The sequence below is a fragment of the Cherax quadricarinatus genome, chromosome 48 (genome assembly GCF_038502225.1).
Source record: "Cherax quadricarinatus isolate ZL_2023a chromosome 48, ASM3850222v1, whole genome shotgun sequence".
Classification (NCBI taxonomy): domain Eukaryota; kingdom Metazoa; phylum Arthropoda; class Malacostraca; order Decapoda; family Parastacidae; genus Cherax; species Cherax quadricarinatus.
This window is the reverse complement of record NC_091339.1, coordinates 18548133-18573875: the sequence shown is the minus strand read 5'-3', so window position 1 is coordinate 18573875 and position 25743 is coordinate 18548133. Positions and strand designations below refer to the sequence as shown.

At 41.2% G+C, this 25743-nt stretch overlaps 1 protein-coding gene across 2 annotated transcripts in view; it reads left to right on the top strand.

The window, feature by feature from the left end:
- The window catches only part of LOC128696069 (uncharacterized), a 218843-nt gene extending 193675 nt beyond the window's left edge, over positions 1 to 25168 (top strand). For both annotated transcript variants that reach the window (XM_070094938.1, XM_070094937.1), the window contains exons 7-9: positions 14994 to 15155; positions 16075 to 16344; positions 18309 to 25168. In XM_070094938.1, the coding sequence (XP_069951039.1) occupies positions 14994 to 15155; positions 16075 to 16344; positions 18309 to 20154 (2278 nt within the window). In that variant the 3' untranslated portion in view covers positions 20155 to 25168. The remainder of the gene's footprint in view (positions 1 to 14993; positions 15156 to 16074; positions 16345 to 18308) is intronic.
- The last annotated feature ends 575 nt before the right edge of the window (positions 25169 to 25743 follow it).

The window sequence follows — 25743 nt, the reverse complement described above, 5'->3', positions numbered from 1 at the left end:
GCAAAAGTTACTGTGGAAACTAGGGAGACAAGCAAGGTTAATATGGCAACGAGGGAGACGAAGAAAAAGTGCAATCTGGCAATGAGAGAGACTAGGATATCGAGAGATAAAAATAAAGGCATCTAGGTTCCAACGCATAAAAAATTGTATTAGGGTGAAAAGACGAAATGAAACTGAGGAAATACTTAAGTGACAGGTGTACGGAAGTGGAGGGAGATTCATGCAAGATTGAGAGAGGTAAACAAGAAGAGAGGAGGGAGGGAGTGAGAAACAAGGAGAAGAGAGGGAGGAAGGCAAGGAGGAGAACGAGACGAGAGTGAGGGAGAGAAACAAGCGAGGGGAAAGTAGAAAATTGAGTAAAGATGGTAACTTACAGTTGTGAAGGCAGAGAGGTGAGGCCGTGAGTACATACATAACCTAGCATCAGTGTTAGTCCTCAAGGGATGGTTAAAAACTCTTGATCCAGGCATTTGGACCTGACCTAGACTTCCTTGGACCAAACCTCAATGCCTCCCTTTTCCCAGGCGCTGTATGACTTAAGGGTTTAGCCCGTCCCCGTGAAAATAATAATAATAATATTTTACACCCTTTTATTACGCGATTTCTGAGTCAGTTTCTGAACGTTCTCTACATTAATAAAAAAAACTTTATGATTTAGTAGGTGACAAACTACAAAAACGTAGTATTTAACCACAGACGGGAAAATTAAAAAATGGCAAGGCACGTGGACGAGTTGACATGTGTGAGAAAGGGTTGACATAAGTGCGGATGCTTTGACATGAAATATTCAAAATCTGTGTAGTCCCGGTTCAATAAAACGTACGATAAGTCCTCTCCTAGAAGTAGTTTATTATATCAAGTTCTTGAAACACGAGGACTAGCCTCGTTTTATTCACTGCAACAGCGTACCTACATTAAAATACAAACATGTAAAACAAATACACTGGAAGCACGACAAATCTAAGCAAGTTATTTAATATACATTAATTTGATGTCACCCTTTCCCACTTAACTTGCTAGCTCAATAAACCATTAAAAGCCTGGAGGGAATGTAATGGTTTATTAAGCTAGGTTAAGAGCGGCTCCGTCCGCCCTACCGTTTTGTGTTGTAGTTGACAGGATGGCAAGGCAGGACGAGATATCTGTGCACCTTCATAACGCTCGTGAGCTCTTGATCGAGGGAATTGGGTCTGTGCTCCAGTTCACTGAATTAAGCCTGAATGTCTTCCATCCCTCTACCCCCCCTCAGGCGCTGTGTAATCTCTCCGGATTTAGCGCTCCCCCTAACAACAACAGCAATGATAATAATACAGACCTATTTGACATTACTGGCATGCTATATAGAAAGCCCCTGGTTATACAGAGCATTTCAGGCAGCCTAAGGTAATCCTCCCCCCCCCCCCCCAGCCATGATGCTACCCACGGCTGTCGGCTAACACCCAGATACTTGCTGCCAGGTAAATTTATTTATTTATTTATTTATTTAGTAATTTAAGCATACATACAGAGGTACAAAAAATACAGGTAAGAGCAGCATGCCAAAGCCACTTATATGCATAGCATTACGGGCTGGCTTAAAATTAACTTAAGATTAACTAAGCAATGATGAAATCAGTGATAAAACATTATTGTAAACAGATAACTATAAAGCACAAATGAGTATTACAAAAACAGGTCATATGGTTGCTTGCATTGCTGTACATTCAGTCGAATGGAGTATTCTGTTAGGTAGTGTATTTAAAAAAATAATAAAGTTAGATTGGGTCCTAGGTTTAACATTTGTGTGATATAATTGTGAGTAACATATAGGATATACAATTTATAAGGTTCAGTTATTCAGTATTTATTTGGTTTTGGGTGAGTAAGTGATCTTTGAGAAGAGACTTGAATTTATAAACAGGTAGTGTTTCTTTTATATTTACAGGTAATGAATTCCAGATTTTAGGGCCTTTTATGTGCATTGAGTTTTTGCATAGCGTGAGATGGACACGAGGAACATCAAAGAGTGATCTGTGCCTTGTGTTATGGTCATGTGTTCTGTTGAGGTTGGCAAGGAGATGTTTGAGGGGAGGGTTAATATCAGAGTTAAGTGTTCTATGTATGTAATAGGTGCAATAATAAGTATGGATGTTTTGTATGGTGAGTAGGTTGAGTGTTTTGAATATTGGTGGAGTGTGTTGCCTGTAGTGAGAATTTGTTATCATTCTAACTGCAGCCTTTTGTTGGGTAATTAGTGGTCTGAGATGGTTAATTGTTGTTGAGCCCCATGCACAAATTCCATAGGTGAGATAGGGGTAAATAAGAGAGTGATATAGGGCCAGGAGGGCTGACTGTGGAACATAGTACCGTATCTTCGATAGTATGTCTACAGTCTTGGAAATTTTCTTAGAAATTTGTTGTATATGTGTATGAAATTTGAGTCTATTATCGAGGTGGATTCCTAGGAATTTTCCCTCTGTTAGCTTTGTGATAGGTGATCCGTTTATTATGTTAAGAGGTACATCTGTAGCTCTGTTACCAAACTGAATGAAGTAGGTTTTGTCAATGTTTAGTGTAAGTTTGTTAGTCCTCATCCAGGTAGATATTTTCTGTAATTTGGTGACCCGGTGGCCTGGTGGCTAAAGCTTCCGCTTCACACACGGAGGACCCGGGTTCGATTCCCGGCGGGTGGAAACATTTCGACACGTTTCCTTACACCTGTTGTCCTGTTCACCTAGCAGCAAATAGGTACCTGGGTGTTAGTCGACTGGTGTGGGTCGCATCCTGGGGGACAAGATTAAGGACCCCAATGGAAATAAGTTAGACAGTCCTCGATGACGCACTGACTTTCTTGGGTTATCCTGGGTGGCTAACCCTACGGGGTTAAAAATCCGAACGAAATCTTATCTTATCTTATCTTATCTTACAGTATTGGCTAGCGTGACTGGGCTCGGGTGAGAGAAGACGTATGTAGTGTCATCTGCAAAAAGTGTAGGTTTGAGTAATTGCGAAGCATTTGGTAGGTCATTTATGTATAGGAGAAAGAGAAGAGGGCCAAGGACACTTCCCTGTGGGACACCAACTGTAATTGGTTGTGCGGAAAGAAGGTCTAAGAAAACGTACCCAACGTTTCACCCGTGCTGGGGATGGATTTTGGACTCCTCATTGTATGACCTGAGGCCTTACAGTAGACCAACACTGCACTACGAGGTCTTACAGTAGACCAACACTGCACTACGAGGTCTTACAGTAGACCAACACTGCACTACGAGGTCTTACAGTAGACCAACACTGCACTACGAGGCCTTACAGTAGACCAACACTGCACTACGAGGCCTTACAGTAGACCAACACTGCACTACGAGGCCTTACAGTAGACCAACACTGCACTACGAGGCCTTACAGTAGACCAACGCTGCACTACGAGGTCTTACAGTAGACCAACACTGCACTACGAGGTCTTACAGTAGACCAAAACTGCACTACGAGGTCTTACAGTAGACCAACACTGCACTACGAGGTCTTACAGTAGACCAACACTGCACTACGAGGCCTTACAGTAGACCAACACTGCACTACGAGGCCTTACAGTAGACCAACACTGCACTACGAGGCCTTACAGTAGACCAACACTGCACTACGAGGTCTTACAGTAGACCAACACTGCACTACGAGGTCTTACAGTAGACCAACACTGCACTACGAGGTCTTACAGTAGACCAACACTGCACTACGAGGCCTTACAGTAGACCAACACTGCACTACGAGGCCTTACAGTAGACCAACGCTGCACTACGAGGTCTTACAGTAGACCAACGCTGCACTACGAGGTCTTACAGTAGACCAACACTGCACTACGAGGCCTTACAGTAGACCAACGCTGCACTACGAGGTCTTACAGTAGACCAACGCTGCACTACGAGGTCTTACAGTAGACCAACACCGCACAACAAGATCTCTCATTACACAGTAAACATTGGTACTTGCATTTAAGCATCTGTGAAGGTGTTAATTCACCTTTATTATATACATAACCTACATTTTTCGTACAAGACACAAATGTTGCGGAAACGACTGTTGTACATTAAGTTAATTTATCCTAGAATAACTCATTATTATTATTATTATTATTATTATTATTATTATTATTATTATTAAATTCAAACAATGCGAGTTATTTTCTTTGAAATGTTTGACCAAAAGAAATCAGTATTTATTATAGTTTATTATTATTATTATTGATCTTTAAGTATTATTATTATTATTATTATTATTGATAGAGAGCGCTAAACCCGTATGGGTCACGCTTTTTTATATTGAGAGGGGGAAGCGGAAAACCTGTAGGGGTCAAATAGCGCCTGGGGGATTGGGAGGCAGTCGGGTTCGATTCAAGGAAAGGGAGGATTGGTCCAGTTCCTTGGACGAAGAGCCACTTCCCCCCCCCCCTTCCTCACCGGCATCCAGGTACAAGGTAGCAAGTTCATCAGACAGTGGTAACTCCGGGTTGCTTTACAGTGTCACCTTCACGAGGATGAAGAGTGTCATCTTCACGAAGATGAAAAGTCATCTTCCCGAAGATGAAGAGTGTCATCTTTACGAAGATGAAGAGTGTCATCTTTACGAAGATGAAGAGTGTCATCTTTACGAAGATGAAGAGTGTCATCTTTACGAAGATGAAGAGTGTCATCTTTACGAAGATGAAGAGTGTCATCTTCATGAACATGAATAATGTCATCTTCACGAAGATGAGCCGTGTTACCTTCATGAAGATGAATAATGTCACCTTCACGAAGATGAACAGTGTCACCTTCACGAAGATGAGCAGTGATGGTTGTAGCCAGGGTGGACCTAGGGAACAATCACACACTTTGTATCAGTCATGGATAAAGCAGAGAGTGAGTGAGCAGGCTGCCCCAGCAGGCGCGAGTTGAATATTTCACAGGCACGTGTGGAGAGGGGTGAGGTGAGAGTTGAGCACTGAACTGAGCAACCAGTCAACCCACCACTGTCTGCCTCACCCATGGATGCTTACGCCAACACGCAAGCACAGTTTTCGAATGTTTCCTGTTAATGAAAGGATTAATTATATTGTGTAATCAAGCTGCTAAAATATTGACTATATCCGTTTGTCGTGTGCGGTTTGTTAGGCAGAGAAGTTGATAGCTAAATATGTTATAAAGGAAGACTTTCAGATTGTTAACCAACAGTGTTAGATTATTATAATAAAAGAAAGCGCTAAACCGACAAGGGTCATACAGCGCTGCGGGGCAGAAAAAAGTGCTGGAGCTATAAACAGCTAGGTGGAGGGGATCAGAAGTAATGGGAGAAAAGGGCTGGAAGGGACGATAAGAGCTGTGTCAAAGTTCGTACAGTAAAGCAGTTGCTGACAAAAAGTCAAAAAGTGCTTGTAAGTCAAAGCCAAGGCCATCTGCAAGAAGGAAAGATAAGGTAAGAGTGGTAGGGCGGCGGTGGCGTTGGAGGTAAATCCTGCGAGCTCGCTGGTAAACCAGACAATCTACAAGAAAGTGAAGAACCGAAATAGGGACCCGACACACCTCGCAGAGAGGAATAGGGTGTCGTTTCATGAGATACCCATGGGTAAGGCCAGTATGGCCAATGTGGAGGCCGGAGAGCGCAGTTCCCCGAGTACGGTAACGGTGGTAAGAAGATGGTCACAAACCTAAAAGTGATTTAATAGAGTGCAGTTTGTCATGGTGCATGTCTGACTACCGTTGTTGCTAGTGGCCGCGAAGACGGGCCGAGATGAGTGGAAAATATCTGAAAGGAATACCTCTATAGGAAACCAGCAGATCATGCACCGCTGACCGTGCAGCAGCACCCGCTTGTTTATTGCCCTGCACATCGTGTCAAGGGACCCAACAGAAAACGACGTCTTTGTTTTTGCTAGCCACACGGCGCAACCCTAGTTGAATATTGCTGCACACTAACAGCACCTTTCAAGGCAGGTGAAATTGCTGACCTAGAAAATGTACAGAGAACCTTCACGGCGCGCATAACGGAGATAAAACACCTCAATTACTGGGAGCGCTTGAAGTTCCTGAACCTGTGCTCCATGGAACGCAGGCGGGAGAGATACATGATTATATACACCTGGAAAATCCTAGAGGGACTAGTACCAAACTTGCACACGAAAATCATTCTCTCCGAAAGCAAAAAACTCGACAGACGATGCAACATCCCCCCAATGAAAAGCAGGGGTGTCACTAGCATGCTAAGAGACAACACAATAAGTGTCAGGGGCCCAAGACTGTTCAAATGCCTCCCAGCATACATAAGGGGGATTACCAATAGACCCCTGGGTGACTTCAAGCAGGCACTGGACAGGCACCTAAAGTCGGTACCTGACCAGCCGGGCTGTGGCTCGTACGTTGGATTGCGTGCAGCCAGCAGTAACAGCCTGGTTGATCAGGCCCTGATCCACCATGAGGCCTGGTCACAGACCGTGTCGCGGGGGCGTTGACCCCCGGAACTCTCTCCAGGTAAACTCCAGGTCTCCAGGTATGGAGGACTATCTATGAGAGGGAGTCAAATTTTTAATGGCTTGTAAAGCACTGAGGGAATCTGAAATGTTCACAAACGTCGAAGGAGACATATATGTAATACGGAGAAGTGCTATGAGGGTGGAATACAACTCGGCAGTAAAAATACTAGCTGAGTCTAACACATGACCTCGGACAACATAGTCAGGAAACACTGCCGGGAACCCAACACCGTCAGAAGATTTAGAACCATCTGTACAAACAGTGATGGCATGAGCATGCGACCAGAAGTGATCAAGAAAAAGAGCGAGAGCAATCGTAGGCAGGAGAACTTTGGCGCACGGCAGTAGGGGAGAACAGACACGAACCGTCGGAACTTCCCAAGGGGGAAGGGAAAAGGCAGACGCTAATTGAACATACAAGGGAGGTAACTGGAGAGAAGACCAGAGTGTAGATCATTGGTTCAGAGAACCGACACGTTGATAAATTAGACACATGTGCAACTCTTGGGTATCTTTATTGGGGAAACGTTTCCTCAATAAAGATACCCAAGAGTTGCACATGTGTCTAATTTATCAACGTGTCGGTTCTGTGAACCAATGATCTACAATCCTGTCAGACACTGCAACTTCTTGAGATCTTAATACTTGGGAATTCTTCGCTTGCCTAACCCTTGGGCACGACCTACTTCCACATTGAACAAATGTGACACCACCTACAACTGCTGCACCTCTCCTGCCTACGGTTTATAAGCTCCTCCGCACTTATGCTGTATTCTATTCAAGATTGTTGGACTGACCACATCGACTCAAGGCTGAGGGACTGATTACCTCATTCTCCTCCTTTTCTTCAAGATTCTCCTTTGTATGGACTGATGAAGCCACTGTGTGGCGAAACGTTTCCTCAATAAAGATACCCAAGAGTTGCACATGTGTCTAATTTATCAAGACCAGAGTGAGTGAAGACGAAGAGAAAACGGTCGAAATAAGCAGGGGCACCGAACAAATAATGGGCTACTAACGTATGAGACCAACCTGTACATAGAAGGAACACGAAGGTCATGAACATCGACAAAGTAACAAAGACATTGAGCATCACGACCATCAGCTAAGGAAGGAACATTCGCCTCTGCATAGAGGCTTTCAACAATGGATGAATGAAAGGCACCAAGGCATAAACGTAGACCCTGATGATGAAGGGGATCTTAGAAAGAGTTGTAGAAGCCGCAGAATAGACTTGGTCACCATAATCCAGCTTGGACAAGACTAAGGTGGAATGCAAACGGAGGAGAGTTTGGCAATCTGCTCCCCATGAACGATGCGCAAGAATTTTAAGGAGATTCAGCCGACCATAGCAAGCTGCCTTCAAAGAGGAAATGCGAAGTCATCCACATAAAGTAACGACCAAATATGCGATGGAAGAATGGAAGGTAGGTCATTTATAGCCAAGAGAGAAAGGGTACCTGGAGTTTACCTGGAGAGAGTTCCGGGGGTCAACGCCCCCGCGGCCAGGTCTGTGACCAGGCCTCCTGGTGGATCAGAGCCTGATCAACCAGGCTGTTACTGCTGGCTGCATGCAAACCAACATACGAGCCACAGCCCGGCTGGTCAGGAACCGACTTTAGGTGCTTGTCCAGTGCCAGCTTGAAGACTGCCAGGGGTCTGTTGGTAATCCCCCTTATGCATGCTGGGAGGCAGTTGAACAGTCTTGGGCCGCTGACACTTATTGTATGGTCTCTTAACGTGCTAGTGACACCCCTGCTTTTCATTGAGGGGATGTTGCATCATCTGCCAAGTCTTTTGCTTTCGTAGTGAGTGATTTTCGTGTGCAAGTTCGGTACTAGTCCCTCTAGGATTTTCCAGGTGTATATAATCATGTATCTCTCCCGCCTGCGTTCCAGGGAATACAGGTTTAGGAACCTCAAGCGCTCCCAGTAATTGAGGTGTTTTATCTCCGTTATGTGCGCCGTGAAGGTTCTCTGTACATTTTCTAGGTCAGCAATTTCACCTGCCTTGAAAGGTGCTGTTAGTGTGCAGCAATATTCCAGCCTAGATAGAACAAGTGACCTGAAGAGTGTCATCATGTGCTTGGCCTCCCTAGTTTTGAAGGTTCATAGCAGTTACAAAAACAAAACTCACGGAGACAATAACAGATGCAATCTTCCCACCAGGATACCAGATCATGAGGAAAGATAGAAGGGGCAGGTGGGGAGGTGGGGTTGCTCTGCTCGTAAAAAACAGATGGAAATTCTGTCGTTTTTCTAGCAGATGCGATTGATACAATGTTATGGTCCTTGAAGGTGAGATCCTCCGACATGATCACTCCCAGGTCTTTGACGTTGGTGTTTCACTCTATTTTGTGGCCAGAATTTGTTTTGTACTCTGATGAAGATTTAATTTCCTCGTGTTTACCATATCTGAGTAATTAAAATTTCTCATCGTAGAACTTCATATTGTTTTCTGCAGCCCACTGAAAGATTTGGTTGATGTCCGCCTGGAGCCTTGCAGTGTCTGCAATGGAAGACACTGTCATGCAGATTCGGGTGTCATCTGCAAAGGAAGACACGGTGCTGTGGCTGACATCCTTGTCTGTGTCAGGCCCAGTCCCTGGACCCATTATGTACCTCTGTAATCTTTTGACTACCGCCCACAGGATGGGTATGGGGTGCATAATAAACATATTAAACTGTCGGATATGAGGATGAGGAACAAGATGGGAGCTAGTACTGTGCCTTGTGGAACAGAGCTTTTCACTGTAGCTGCCTCGAACTTTACTCTGTTGACGACTACTCTCTGTGTTCTGTTAGTGAGGAAATTATAGATCCATCGACCGACTTTTCCTGTTATTCCTTTAGCACGCATTTTGTGCGCTATTACGCCATGGTCACACTTGTCGAAGGCTTTTGCAAAGTCTGTATATATTACATCTGCATTCTTTTTGTCTTCTAGTGCATCTAGGACCTTTTCGTAGTGATCCAATAGTTGAGACAGACAGGAGCGACCTGTTCTAAACCCATGTTGCCCTGGGTTGTATAACTGATGGGTTTCTAGATGGGTGGTGATCTTGCTTCTTAGGACCCTTTCAAAGATTTTTATGATATGGGATGTTAGTGCTAGTGCTAAGAACACAACCTTATGGGACTCCCTCGGCCTGAACAAAGTCTGAGGAAAGCGAGGCGCCGACACAGACACCAAAATGTCTGTCAGATAAGAAAGCAGCAAGGAAGGTTGGTAGATTACCACAGAGGCCTAAGGAGTGCACTTGGGCTAAAATATTTTACCTCCAAGTGGTGTCATATGCCTTCTCAAGATCAAAAAAGACTGCTAGGACGGAGTATTTGTTAGCAAAGGCATTTTACACATGCGTATCTAAGTGGAGCAAAGGGCCGAAAGTAGAGCAGCCCTTGCGAAAGCCATGTTAGTGAGGAGTCTCCAAATACCATATCAAACGTTTAATCACCAATTGTTCCATCACCATACAGACTACACTGGTCAGAGCAATGGAACGATAGTGAGAGGTATCAAGCCCCGAGGTGCCTGGTTTGCGAAATGGTAGGACAATGGCAGATTTCCATTGTTGAGGGAGAACCCCTCACGTCCAAATAAGATTGAAAAGACGCAAAAGGGCTGTAAGGGCTGTAGAACGCAGATGTAGCATACTGATGTGAATATCATCAGGCCCCGCTGCCAATGACTGGCAAGTGGAAAGCGTGAATGCTAGCTCTTGGAGAGTGAAAGGCACATTATACGGCTCCATTCCATTAGAAGAGAAATCCAAGGACAGTTGCCCCTTGGTAGACTTAGACGTGAGAAATGAGAGACAGAGGTGAAGCCCTTGGGAGACATGAATAAGATAGTTCCTGATTTCCGTGGCAACTGCAAGAGGTTCTGCAACACTAACACCAGCAACCTGCAAAACAGGAGCTGGGCCCAGAACATACTTGCCACACAATTTCCGTACCTTCTTCCAAACCACACACATAGGGGAAGTTGAAGTAGTGGTAGACACATGGTCTTGTCAACAAGTGCGTTTAGTGTCGCGTAAGACGTGGTGGGTGACTGCCCTTGCCCACTTAAAATCCAAGAGACGATCTGAGGTCCGACTGTATCGATAATGGCCCCATGCAGCGCATTTCAAACGCACTGCACGAGCACATGCAGACTACCAAGGCACACATGTCTGAGAATGCCTGAAGTTTGAGGAATAGAACGTGACACTGCAGTCAAAACTAAGTTTGAGAACTGGTGCACCAGCTCATCAATAGAGGACGAAGAAAGGTCCTCACAAAAAGCGGTAAGATGAGAGTATAAGTCCCAAGTAACTTGTCCAAATTGCCAACAAAGGCTATGAGGCGGTCGGGAATACGTAGTAGAAGTAAGAAGAATAGGAAAGTGATCATTGTCGTGCAAATCTGGGAGAACAGACCAAGTGTAATAAAGTGCGATTGATGAGGAGCAGATAGAAAAATCAGTGCAAGAGAGAGACTGAGTGCGAGAGTCAAAATGGGTGGGAGTACTCGTATTTAAAACACAAAAAGGAAGAGAATTGAGGTCACCAGCTGATCACCACGAGTCATAGTGGGACCCTCCCCAAAATGATGAACATTAAAATCACCTAACAACAAGATGGGCAGCAGCAGAGAAGAGATCAAGAATGCAATATCCGAGGTACAGAATGCACGGGAAGGGCAGATATATAGAGAGCAAACTGTATACCATCTGCTGTATAATACAGCAGAGAACGAACAAAGATCTGTTGATACAGTATACCGTCATGCACAAGAAGTGCACTCTCATTAAATGATTCATCAGGAAAGGGATCAGAAGAATGCAACAGCACATAGCCCGAAATGGGATGAATAACAGCTGAACTAATTTTGGGCTCTTGTAACCTGACATATACTGGGGAAAACTGAAATAGCAACACCTGGAGCTCTCCCCAATTACCCCAGAGGCCACAAATATTCCATTGTAAATAGGTCATTATTCACATAGACAGGTATGCCAACAATAAGAAGCGATAAAATCTATGGGCTATTAGTGTCAGTGAAGTCAATGTGTGGAGGCAACGGAAAGCATGTAAGCAATGAGTGATCATGTCGGACGGATCTCACCTTCAAGGCCCATAACATTGTATCAATCGCATCTGCTAGAAAAATGACAGGATGGATAGTGAGAACCTTCAAAACTAGGGATGCCAAGCCCATGATGACACTCTTCAGGTCGCTTGTTCTATCTAGGCTGGAATATTGCTGCACACTAACAGCACCTTTCAAGTCAGGTGAAATTGCTGACCTAGAAAATGTACAGAGAACCTTCACGGCGCGCATAACTGAGATAAAACACCTCAATTACTGGGAGCGCTTAAAGTTCCTGAACCTGTACTCCTTGGAATGCAGGTGGGAGAGATACATGATTATATACACCTGGAAAATCCTAGAGGGACTAGTACCGAACTTGCACATGAAAATCACTCACAACGGAAGCAAAAGACTCGGGAGACGATGCAACATCCCTCCAATGAAAAGCAGGGGTGTCACTAGCACGTTAAGAGACAATACAGTGTCAGAGGCCCGAGACTGCTCAACTGCCTCCCAGCATACATAAGGGGGATTACCAATAGACCCCTGGCTGTCTTCAAGCAGGCACTGGACAAGCACCTAAAGTCGGTACCTGACCAGCCGGGCTTTGGCTTGTACGTTGGATTGCGTGCAGCCAGCAGTAACAGTCTGGTTGATCAGGCTCTGATCCGCCAGGAGGCCTAGTCACAGACCGGGACGCAGGGGCGTTGACCCCCTGGAACTCTCTCCAGGTAAACTCCAGGTAAGGAGGAATCAGAATGCTGTGAAGGAAAAGATTGCTGCGAGGGTCGTGAAAAATAAGAAGGGGTAGGAGGAGGTTGCGTCAGTGTCCATCGAGGGTTCATCCCCGCAATATAGTCAGAGATAGCGTCAAGTGTCTCAGCGGATAAGGAAGATGCCGATACCGTGACGTCAGAGACAGGTGAGGTAGAACAAGTAGAAATCCAGGAGAGTATGGAGGGAACCAAAGAGGTCTGAGAGGGATGGGGAGTATGAACCTGAAGAGATGCGTCGGTGGGGGCAGAAAAGGCCTGCGGTGGAATGGGAGGAAGGAGCCTGGGAGGTAACTGCGGAAGATGTCTGTGGGGGAACAGGAGAAGAGGGGACTACATGAGTGAAAGGGTGAACCTCCACCTTCAAGTGAGAGTTAGAAAGGGGGTGACAACCAGGCACCAAGACCAAAAAGGACAACTGTTAGGGAATTGCAAGCACCAGAGGAATGCGAAGAGACTTGGACTTATGAGACAGGTTCAACTTCGCAGGTGATAGGCGTGAACAACATGCAGGCGTGAGAGGCCTTGTAGACTGAGAAACTAGTGGGCGAGAAGAAGTAGAGGTAGGAATAGATAAAGAGGTGGGGGTTTCAGAGGGTAAAACCGCAAAAGAATTAAGAGGTGGGGGTGACCCTGGAAGACATGACGCTGGAGGGGCTGGCAGGTGGGGGGACTGCCAAGGTTGGAGGTCTCCTAGCTACTCAAGAATAAAGGACACGAGGAAGACTCTCCTGAAGGTGGAACCGAGAGACAGCCATAGCATAAGTAAGGCCTTTGCTCTCCTTAAGGCAATGGATTTCTCGTTCATTAAGATAGATCTAACATCAGCAGGAAAAAGCTGGATGAGGTTCATTGCAATTGAGACAAGTAGGGGGGAAGATTGCAAGATGTATCGGCATGATCTGCGGCACTGCAGACCAGGCACTCTGCTGCAGATCTGCAGTATTTAGCAGGGTGTCTGAAGCACCAGCAATTTTGATACTGTTGGGGAGTAGGGACTACTTTACAGACTTCTATGCGATGGCCCGCGATATAAAGATATAAATGAAGGACGGGAGTTCACGGCAGTTAAAGGTTAAGCGGGCAATGTTACTGGGAAAGCACCTACGCCCGCAAGTGGGTAGAGCATGTGTATCTACTTTGAGAATGGGAAGGTCCTAAAGGGGTAATTGTTCCAAAATATCATCACCGCAAGACAGAAGATCACTCTGTACAATGGTATGCAGTAAAACCACTGTACCACTGCAAGAATTGAGAGTAGCGTGCTTGTGAACTGTGATTGGAATGTTGTCAATGGAAGTAAGATGGGAAAGAGCATGAGCTTGTTCTGCATTCTGGACTGCAACTACATGTGCACTGCTTCAAAGAGTGTGAAAGGATATATTTTGGCCAACATCTTGTAAAAGAGCTTTACCAATACTATGGTCAGAAAGATAATCAGTTGGAGATGTTGGTTGCAGGGAAAAGAATCACTGCATACTTGTAAACATGGTGGGTAAAGGAAGTGGGTGTCACATTTAATTGGGTGGCTCAGCATGTACCTTCCCTCCTACATCCTCAACTGCAATTTTCACTGATTTCTTTTTGTGTCAGACCTGGTAACTAGGTCTGTCTCACTCAGTCCTGGGAAGGGAGCTGTTTGCCATTCACCACTCCGTTCTCTTCACCCTTTCTCTCCTTCCATTTCAAACTCTGGCTCTCTTTTCTGATTCTCAATTCTCTCTTGCTCTCATATATTCTACTCATCCTCAGTGAATGTTATCAAGGAGTTGGTGTGTTACTACAGTAATCCATAGCTCTCTCAGTAATGAGAAGCATTCATTCTTATCACTATCATGCTCTGAAGTACCCATCATCATTAAATATACCAAGCTCTGTGGATATCACTAACACAGGATTTGAGTTTCTTACACACTAATGTTCATCTAGTTTAGTAATTCCCCATTCAGGGCACCTTTTGTAAATTTATTAATTTGTATAGATACATTTGTATAATAATTTCTGAAGGTAGTACAAAATCCTACCCTAATTTTTTGTTTATCATTTACATTACTTGCCTCATATTTTTATTTTTATATTGTACTAAATTTTTATTGCATTAAATTATATTTTAAACCACTGTATTTCTGTGTAATCAAATATTTATTTTTAAATATTTTAGTAGCCTTAAAATATGCACTGGCTCCTGGTCAGACCATTTAATTAGGGTAACTCTCCTGGTCTTGTGTGTACTTTGATCTTTATTCTTAATGCTGTGTATAAAGTCTACCTCCTTCACTTCATCAAAAATCATTCCATTTTCTAACCATTTTGAGTATTTTCTGACATCCCTGTGGTTAATCTGTTTCTATAATTTCCACATGTGCCCTAGTATACCTATTTTCTGCCTCTTAGACAGCCTTTCACAGTGCACCTTATAAAGTTCTCTAAGATTTATTTTGCTATTATTATTCTCCTTTTCCTTCAATCTTCTATTGTTGTCTTGTTCAACTCTTCTAGTCTCTCCTCATTTTCTGTTGTACTCAGTTGTGGAAGCAATTTTGATGTAAACCCCTGCACTTTCTATAGTTTCTTAACAAGCTTTATTAGGTGGGTGTTCCATGCTGGTGCTACATTTTCCAAGATAAGCCTGACTTACAGTATGTGCTTTATTTATTACAGCCACGAGAAAAAGAAGATGTACTGGGAGCAGCTTGAGCACCGTAGGCGCCTTCTGTACCGTCGTGCCCCAGCTCCCAATGCCTGCTCTTGCTGTGATGAATATGGCTTTGTTCCGCCTTCAGAACTCTATCCTTGGGCACCCTGGGACACACTTGATGATAGGTGAGCTCATTGTGATAGCTGTTCTTGAATTCTTGCATTTCAAAACATTTGTTTGAGTGCACATACACTTAGTGCAGTGTTTCTCAGCCAGTTTGCCAGATGACCTACAATCATTTAAGGTTTACTCCACTCATTACCCCTTTAGTGACTGCAGCCATTATTTGAGAAATACAGTACTGATTTAGAGGGAAGGAATTTTTTCACAAAATGCCAGCATAGGCTCAGAGATGGCATATCTTCTTTCTCTCTATGTAAAATAAAATTTTACAGTACATATTATAAGGATGTCTTGCAGGACCTTGATATATGTAGAGTATTGTACATAGTTATGTTCTTAGTTAACTCAATAAAATTCCTTGGGTGATCAAATGTTAATTAAGGTTCCATAATGATTGTCTTACATGACATACACATATTTGTATCATATTTTATCTTTATTATAATTGTTTCAAAATTGTAACCAAATGATATATAAATCTAACTACTCTTAACATCTACCATATGATCATCATTTTATTGTGGTGAAATGTTTCCACAATATAATGTTACATTAGTTGCTCTGTGTCCATTTACCTAACATTTTGGGAGTAATTGTACCATTATAGCTCTGTATGTGACTACAGTAGTGTATGCAGTTTGTGCCATGCATTATTCAAATTCAGATTTTTATTTCTTTTTTTTTTTTGTGGTATGCAGATAATGTAGTTTACATGTAATAAAACATTGTTAGGCACAAAAGAATGCCAATAGTATGCAGTGTATTTTGGGCAAACTAATCTCTAAAGCTACATATATACTGTACTGTGATCTGCTTTTATCACTATCTTTAGTTCTGGAAATGTAGAAGACCACATGAAATTTAAGTCACTATAATAAATGCTTACATTTTAGGCTAAAATTGTGATAATTTGCATTCTAGGTACTGGGCAGGGGGGCAGTTTTATGCTCCAGGTGCTGAAGACTCTTCCAATGCATCACGTTCAGTACTATTGGGCACTGCTACACCACAGGGTCAGGGGCCACTGTGGCTTCCCTGGGGAAGTGGGTGGGCTGCTCATAGTGGTACAGCACATCAGCAGCAACAGCAACAGCAACAGCAGCAGCAGCAGCAGCAGCAGCAGCAGCAAGCAGTAATACCAGTGGAACCAACCTCTGTCGCCTCCACTACTACTGGGGAAAATGGCCAGAGGTAAGATGCCACTTAAGAATACAGTGAGATGTTATCAATTACAGAATCAGTATTTTATGGAGAATTTCAGTATTATATTAGCATTATATATGGACTAGACATCCAGATAATTAATAGAAACAAACAAATTAATTTTATTTTAAAAATGTGCACAATTGTTACAAAATTAATTAATGTTTATTTCATACATTTTGAAAAACTCTGGATAGGCAGAGCATTTTAGTGAAACTAAAATTAGAAAGTAAAATTTCTTTGCATTGTATATATACGTAGTTGAATTTAGTTGCAAGAGGCAGAAAGCTGACAAACCGGATTAAGACAAGTATAACAGCATAAGCATCTACAAGAATGATGTTATGCTCAAGTGGATCTTTGTCAGTTGAACTTTGATAAAGCTCCACTAAGTGAAACATTGTTATAATGAAGACTTAAGGCCCTAAGATCTGGAACACCCTACCTGAGAACTCTAGAACTGCAGACACATTCATCACCTTCAAAACTACCATTAGAAAACATCTTATCTCTCTGATACACCCCATCAACTAACTACACGAATACCACCTGGTGGTTCACACTTACACTCACTCACCCATTTGACCATAAACAGAAATATTAATCTCAATCTTAAAATAATGAATCCTATGATACTCCAATACTGAAACTATGTACTGTGCCAAAACAAAAGCATTCACATTGCTAAACTCACAAACTAGTATTTAGTCACTTAGCCATAATACCAACTTACCTCATAATTTGTAATATTTTAAAATAAATAATTAAACTAAGTCTGCCTGAAATGCCTAGCCATGCTAGGTGTTCTAGTGGTACACTCTGTAATCATTATTTAACTACATGTAAACCACACAACAACCAAATTCTGTAAATTCAACATTGTAATCTTTATAGAGAATAAACTTTGAATTGAATTGAATTGAATTGAATATTATGTGTCTTTCTATCCAGCAAGAACAGAGTTGTATAATAATATAATTCTGCATCTCTGAAGTTTAAGTATTTAACAGTTAACTACAGGGTCAATTCTTATACAGTGATCTCTTTCTGTTTAGTTTTACTCCTTTTGATTGAAATTCTTAATTTGATGCTGCTTAGTTTCCTCTATTTCATAACGATATATTTATCTATGCACCTTCTCAACTTGCAGCTCTAGTTTTAAATCAAACAGCTACATTATCATGGGTTTAAAATACAATGAAGTATGATAAATATCTCGGAAAATGTGCTATGCACTGCTTTACAGAAGACAACACATCAAGGTTTACCGTCCACAGGATGGGTAAGGGTGCATAATAAAGATATTAAACTTAAACTAATTAAGGTACAAAAGCGATTATGCACTGAATTTGTCATAAATAAATTTATATTTATATATGTACAAGTGCCAATTTAAAATAACTATATTTATATGACTGTCAATTAAAAATCACTCTTAGTATACATATAAAATTGACAGTTCAAACTCATTTCTCACCTCTAAATTATACAACTCTGTTCTTGCTGGATAGAAAGACACATAATATATCATAAGTCTTCACTATAACAATGTTTCACTTAGTGGAGTTTTAGCAAAGTTCAACTGATAAAGATCCACTTGAGTATAACATCATTCTTGTAGATGCTTACGCTGTTATACTTGTCTTAATCTGGTTTGTCAGCTTTCTGACCCTTGCAACTAAATTCAATTATGTATATATACAATGCAAAGAAACTTTCTAATTTTAGTTTCACTAAAATGCTCTGCCTATCCAGAGTTTTTCAGTGAAATAATAAAAATAATAATAGCAATGAAATGATAAAAACATGTAAGTAATAAAAGGCAATTTGAAACTGTCATGATAGCATTTCAGTGCTATAATGTCTACAGCCTAAGTGCCCTTTGCTTTTAAACAAATTGGTAAGACTTTTTTTAATCTTAATTGTTACAGTAATTCTTACTTTTCTTACAGTGAAGATAATAGAGCACAAGTGACTGGTGTCCTGCTACGTCCATTTCTTCCCCGGGGTCTGGAAAGTCGTTTGGGCCTTCGCCGCCAACATCCTACCAGCCACCACAACCAACGCCCACTTTCTGACCCAGGCGTAGTACTCCAGCTACCCCGATACCCACCACCATTCACAGAGGCCTACCTTCCTCCCATGGCATACCAGGAGGCTTTTCCACGGTACATGTGGGGCCCTCCGCCACCCTACTCTCAGCCAACTTCTTCTGAAAACTTAGCCATGCACATGTCACCACATCATCACCCAAATTCACCTACTTCACCAACCATCCTACAAGGAATAGTGGCACAGGCTATAAGGTCCTCCCCAGCTCGTCGTCCTGCTACACTAGCTGACTTAATGAATGGCCCTGCTAGTCCTACTAGTAACACGCTTTCATCCCCCAGTGATGATTCAGAAATCCTAAGCTCCCCTTCTCAAAATCAGCGTGTGACACGGGGTCGCCATAAAGGAGGATCTACTGAGCAAGGAGGAACTCTTGGTGGGTCCAGTTCACTTCCCTCCAGGCATCGCAATAGGAGACTCCCACTGGGTCATGTCAAGTCACTTGGTGATGTAAATGAACATAAACATGATGAACCGCTGGAAGTTTTGTTTTGTGATGGAAAAGACATTACACATCTAGATAAATTTCAGTCTCAGGCTGATGTACCTCGTGAGGCATATCGTAGTAAACACATCAAGAGCATTAGTGATCCCAAAGCTGTATATACAAGTGGAAAAGTTGAGCAGGAATCAGAACTGTATTTTGCTGATGTATCATCATGCATATCAGTGAGGCAAGATGGAGATGAGATGCTGTACTACTCAGAACCAACAAGCTCTGCCAGTCAAAACACTCCATCTCCAAGTGACAAGGAGGTATTAGATGCCTCTCTAAACCATACGTATGAACAAGTTCGTGAGAAAGATGATGATAGTTCACATCATGCATCTGATGACACCATGATTGTTCACACTTCCTCATCTGATCATAGCCTTGCTGCAGAAACTGAAAATACCTACAGTGTTGTGTCTCCATTGACAGACATGTCCAGTACTTCACCGATGATAACTGATACTGATGCATACTCATGTTACACACCCACCACATCTGGTCCTTCTCCTTCTTCTCCAAGTCAGAGAGATAACACTCCATCTGCAACTCAGCCATCATTTAATCAAAACCTAGCTCTCCATTCTATCAGACAACTTCATCCCCTCCACCCTTTACATCCTCTCCATCATATTCATCATATACACCCTGGAGGACGAAATCACCTCAATGACAATGATCCTCTACCTTCCCAACTCACCGATCGCCCAGATGGGCAAACTGAAACTGAGCATTGCTATGAAACACTCCCAGGTTGTGATGGGGAACCTGCAGCCACACCATTGTCTACTAATTCCATAGAACCACTGCAGGAAGCCCCATCTCGCTCACCAGATGCTTCAGATCTGAATGGAAATGTTACTCTTACTGAAGCCATCGTTCACATGGGCCCTTCTATGGCTGACAGCTCTACTTCTAATTTCCCAACATCCACAAGGCCTTCCAGAGCAAACTTATCGTTGCCGCTCCGCCGTGTTATGTCCTCTTCCAATGCTAATTCAGATGAGATTTTGGAAGATGCTCCCACTCCAGATTCTGAAATGGTTTCTCTGGATCAAAGTAGGAATGGAGGAGGTAGACGCACAGCAGGAGGAGAAAGAATATCATATCACAGCTCGGAGCCTAACACTCCAGCTGAGAGACGAATACATTCAGTACAAGATCTTTTGTATACTCTAAAATCAGTGAATGTTTAGAAAAACTGTTCTGTACAGTACATGAGTGTGGAATACTTGTTAGAGGCAAAACAGTTTGCAATAGTCAATAATGCAATTCTGACTGATAAAATACTGGTATTTTGAGTGATTTTTAGTCTGTATGATTGTTGCATGGTGGTTAGTGTGTAATTTTTGAGTGGAATACATGTCATATATTAATGTATGAATGGATGTTTAATTTGTTATGAACATTTGAAATAATTATCACATAGCTACATAGTATCAACACTGGAAATATTCCTGTTTGAGCAAGATTGATAACTTTCTGAACAATGCTGATGCAAGTGGAACTGCATAGAGCCCTGTATGACCCTGTGGGTTTAGTGGTTTCCCATAAATTGAAAATAGCTGTGTATTATTTTCATAAATTTGTTTCATAACACAGAAATTCCTCACCACAACTGAGCAACACCAGTTGGTCCACATCCTATTGATCAAGAAATCATAATGAAAGCAATGCCTACATTGTATTAATAAGTCTGGTCTTATAGTAGTGATGATAAGCTGATATTGTATTAAGCCTGGTTTTATAATAATGACATTGCCTATATATATACATATATATATGAGTAAAATGTGATATGACCTCTGATAAGTTTTCCTTCATGGAGATTTTTTACTTAAGCTTCATAAATGAATTTGCAGTAGAGTGAATCAGTGATAGTGCGGCATTTTGTTTTGGTGAGGATAATATATTTAAATTAATTACTGTACATGTTGTACTGTGTGCTAAATTTTTCTCTATCTCTACTTATCAACCTTGAGAACTGAATCCAAATGACCTTCTGCCGACATTAGTGAAGACTACACACATTGCACAACAGTCTTTTATTGGCATAATATTGCATTCTGTGTAGAGCTTTATTTGCAAAATGTCCCAATAATTTTTTTCTGCAGTGTGTGTATTTCGTCTGTAAATTTCAAATCCTAAACCTTTTAGCCTTCTTAAACTATTCACTGTCCATTACTGCCTGAAATACCTAGGCATGCTAGTGACCTTCTTTGTAATTAATATTTTATAACATGTAAACCACACATTGTAAGCTTTACATGGAGATAAAGATTTTGATTTTGATACTGCAGGCTTCCACAAACCCATAATTTCATGCATTCACAAGAGGATACAGTTTAAGGCTTCTTCCCCCATCTGAATCATTATACACTTTTTATTACCTCTCTTACTTCAACTCCATCTATCAGTATGAAGCACTACTTAATCTAGTTCACAATTAAGAGAAGAGAACAGCTGCTCTATATTGAAAAAACTAATGGTCTGTATGCATTAGCAATGAGGGACTTCAGTGTTGGTGTTGGTATGATGGTAGAATGTGGATGTCTTGCTCTACCCAGACCTGAGCAATAGTTATAAATTGCCCCATTCTTTTCACAGGACATTATTCTCATCACATACAGCCAGCTGAGCAATTGGTCATGGCACTGTTTATCTGCTCTACAGATTTCTAAGGCCTGCAGGAAGCCAGGTTCAGATTCAGTTAAGTGTGGGCATCTGGCTATCAGAGTTTAGGTATGGGATTCACCCAACTCATTTCCACTCTGTTCCTTCCCAATTCTTTCACAGCTTTGGACACTATTCTTTCAGCAGAAACTGGAAAGTAGGGCTCAGTATGGCATTAGATATGGTGGCCTTCAAAACCTATAATAACATTTAAAACTTAAATTCCAGTTTTAAGATGTGGCTGTGTAAGAATAGTTTTGTTCACCATATTAACCCTTAAACGGTCCAAACATATATATACGTTCACTTGTGTAGTGCCCCAAATTTTTTGAGAAAAAAATAATTTTTTTTAATAGGAAAAAGAGTATATGGTACCCAGGTGTCCCCAATTATTTTAATATGGCACACACTGAATGCACACACCCATTCTCTCATGTCTAGGTGACTCAGGTTTATTGTGGCAATGTTGAATGAATGACAAAGAAAACGTATATGTACGTTTGGGGCGCTACGCGAGAGAACGTATATATACGTTTGGACCGTTTAGGGGTTAAGTGCTCTAAGATTCATCTATCTGTTAATCACTAAGATTTATTGTTACCTGTGAAAGACCATTATCACAGCAATTATGTAGCACAGATTTTTTTTTTGTTACAGCACACACACATTTAGATTCATATACTGTACTGTACTGATTAAAGATGTAATGCTGACAAGTAGTAAATGGACATTGAATACAATGAAATCTCTGTTGGTACAATATTTCACCCTGAGGGATCTTTATTATTTGATCTGCTTGATAAAGCTTACTCATAAGTGGAACATTGTACCAATAAAGGCTTCACTACATTTAAAATTTATTTACCATTTGGATTCCTATTGCATAATTTAATGTTTTTTTATTTTTTTAGGTGAATAGGTTTTGTGCTTACAATTCCTATGTTCCAGATTTTGCTTAGCAGCAGTAATGATTACTATTGTTAGAAATGAAGATTTAGTGATTTGTGTTCAGGTTAGAATTTGTTTTCCCTTTAAAATTATATCTGGTATTTTTATTACAGATATGAGGTAATGTATATACATGAAATTTTTTATATAAAAACCGACTATAACAAAAAGATGTTTACATTGAGCTAATGTCAAGGGAGGAAAACAATTTTTAGGTATTTTACAGAAATCAATATTGTACATGTTAAGGCAAGTCAAAATTGAAATATAAACTTGTTAAATGCAACTTAAGATAGTCAAAGATGATAAAATGAGACTGATAACTACGAATGTTAAAGTTGGATCAGATTTTGATGCTTTGGGACAAAATATTGAGAAGTGAATGGAGAACTTTTTATGGGTTTGATAACTGAATAATGCCTAGCATTGCAAAAGAAAGAAATGTTATAGGTACAAGCACATAGTACTGGTACAGTATTAACCTTTAAATTGTACATGGGAAAACTCTCCAGTTTTGTGGTGGACAGTTTTTTTATGGTAATGTTGACCCTTCTAGGTAGGTTCTTGATGCCAGTGATGGGCTCTTGATCCAAGGAATTAGACCTGATCATTCCTTCCTTGGATTGCACCTTATTGCCTTCCTTTCCCTCAGGTGTTCTATAATCCCTACAGGCATGTAGATAATTGGTTCAGAAAGCCAACTAGTTGATAAATTAGACACGTGCAACACTTGGGTATCTCTATTGTGGAAACGTTTCACCATGCAGTGGTTTCATCAGTACAATTCAATTGATGGACTGATTACATCGACTCCAAACTGAGGGACTGATTACCTCAAATGCCTTCTGATCTTCACCATTTTTCTTTGTATTGAACTGCTGAAGCCACTATGTGATAAAATGTTTCTGCAGTAAGGATACCTAAGTGTTGCATGTGTTTAATTTATCAATCCCTACAGGTTTAGCACTCCCCCATGAATGTAATATTGTAATAATAATAATGATTGATGATAGAACATGTGATATAACGCAGTACAGTGTGCGCAAATATCTGTGAAGAAATTTTGGGGCAGTCTAACAGCACAAAAAATAAATGTACTGTATGCAATACAGCGTATGTAAAATATTTATTAATTGTTTGCTTTCACAGGTTTTGAAGTGCAGGTATTTACAGTACGTATATACATAGGTTGATCATATGACATGTATTTCACTATGAGGTAGTCTGTTAAGCAGGTTGATGTGAAAAAAAAAATGCACTGTTGGTTCACCTCTCTGCAGATTCTGATATTCATCTTCTTGATTTATGCACATTTCATTAATATTTTATTTATTGCCACAATTAAACATATTATATCTGTTGTGCCGGTATACTGTATGATCACTGCAATTGGCAGTGCTGTTCTGTACAGTGGAACCTCGGTTTTCGTTTGCCTTGGTTTTCATTGAATTCAGTTTTCGATGACTTTTTCCGTAAAAATTTTGTCCCGGTTTTCGTTCATCACTTTGGTTGTCATCGAGTTGACAGTGGTCTGCCGTACCGAATGTGTCCACCCACGCCCACACAACGCATCCCATGCATTCTGAGTCAGTCTGGCTTTGTTTCTTGTCGGAAGAGGGTGGTAGTAATGGTGGTAGAGGGTGGTAGTGATGGTGGTAGAGGGTGATAGTAATGGTTGTAGTGATGGTGGTAGAGGGTGGTAGTGATGGTGGTAGAGGGTGGCAGTGATGGTGGTAGTGATGGTGGTAGAGGGTGGCAGTGATGGTGGTAGAGGGTGGTAGTGATGGTGGTAGAAATAACCTCTCCTCCCTCTCCCCTCCTCGCTGTCTTCCATATGCCAACAAAGAGTCTTCCATAAAAGTAAAAGTAATGTTAAATGTTCATTCTGAATTTTAATTATGAATACACCCAACTCTCATGCTTGGATTTTGTGAATTTGATTAAATGCAGCTTATGCGGTTTTTCAGGCCTCATTTCCCTTGTTTAAAAAAATCAAAGCAGGCATAGCTGCACCACCCACTGGGCATTATATACATACACCTGTAAGGCATTAATTACTGTAGTCATGGGGAAGTGCCAATCCTGTAAGTGTCATATAAAACCTGGGAAATGAGAGAGACGAACAGTCGTAGCCCAGTGATGAGAGTCGTTCCTCTCATCACTGAGGTCCGTGGATTTAAAGATAAGATAAAAGTAAAGATTCATTTCTTTGTAAAGGTTACAGTGTGTAATTACTATTTTGGTTTACTAAGTAAAAAGAAAGCCACCATCATGCCAGGGCATTTCAGGCAGACTAATCCTAGTACATAGTAACTAAAAGCTAGACAAGGTAATAGTGATTAACTTTATTACAATCTTATTTAATCTTAATACTAATGCAAGGTAGTCAAGGTGGAGACCTGAAAAGCAAAAAAAAAAAAAATACTCTGGATAATGAGAGGTAATCAGGTGTGATCCAGAGAGGAAAGTAGCTCCAGTATCTTGGATCAAAGGCTCTTCATTGGCATCCAAGCACCTCCCTTTGAGGTGAAAGTAAAGGGATCTTTCTAAAGTAACATTACATATTTTTTTTTTTTTTTTGGGGGGGGGGGGAGGGCAGCTGTGGAGCAGAAAACAACTACAGTACCAAGTTTTAAAATATGTATCAGGAGATTATTTTAGATTTTGTTGGATATTCTTCATTCTGTATTGTAGCTCCTAAATGCCCTTCTTGTATTCTTGCTGAAGAAATATCTACTGTGGTTTAATAATGCCACCATTTACTAATCATAATAATAATAATATAATAATAATAGTAATAATAATAAAATTTTATTTTCTAAGCAGGTGCATCAGGGTTACATGAAGGGGTTAAAAATGTTATTTCCTACATGTAAATAACATTTCCATGTAGGAATAGCATTGCAGGCAGAAATTATTCACAGGATATGCTAAAGTGGGTAAAAATGTTATGGAGGGAGTAGTAGGTAAATTTGGGGTGCCAGGGGTAAATGTAAATGGGGAGCCTTTAATTGAGCTATGTGTAGAAAGAAATTTGGTAATAAGTAATACATATTTTATGAAAAAGAGGATAAATAAATATACAAGGTATGATGTAGCATGTAATGAAAGTAGTTTGTTAGATTATGTATTGGTGGATAAAAGGTTGATGGGTAGGCTCCAGG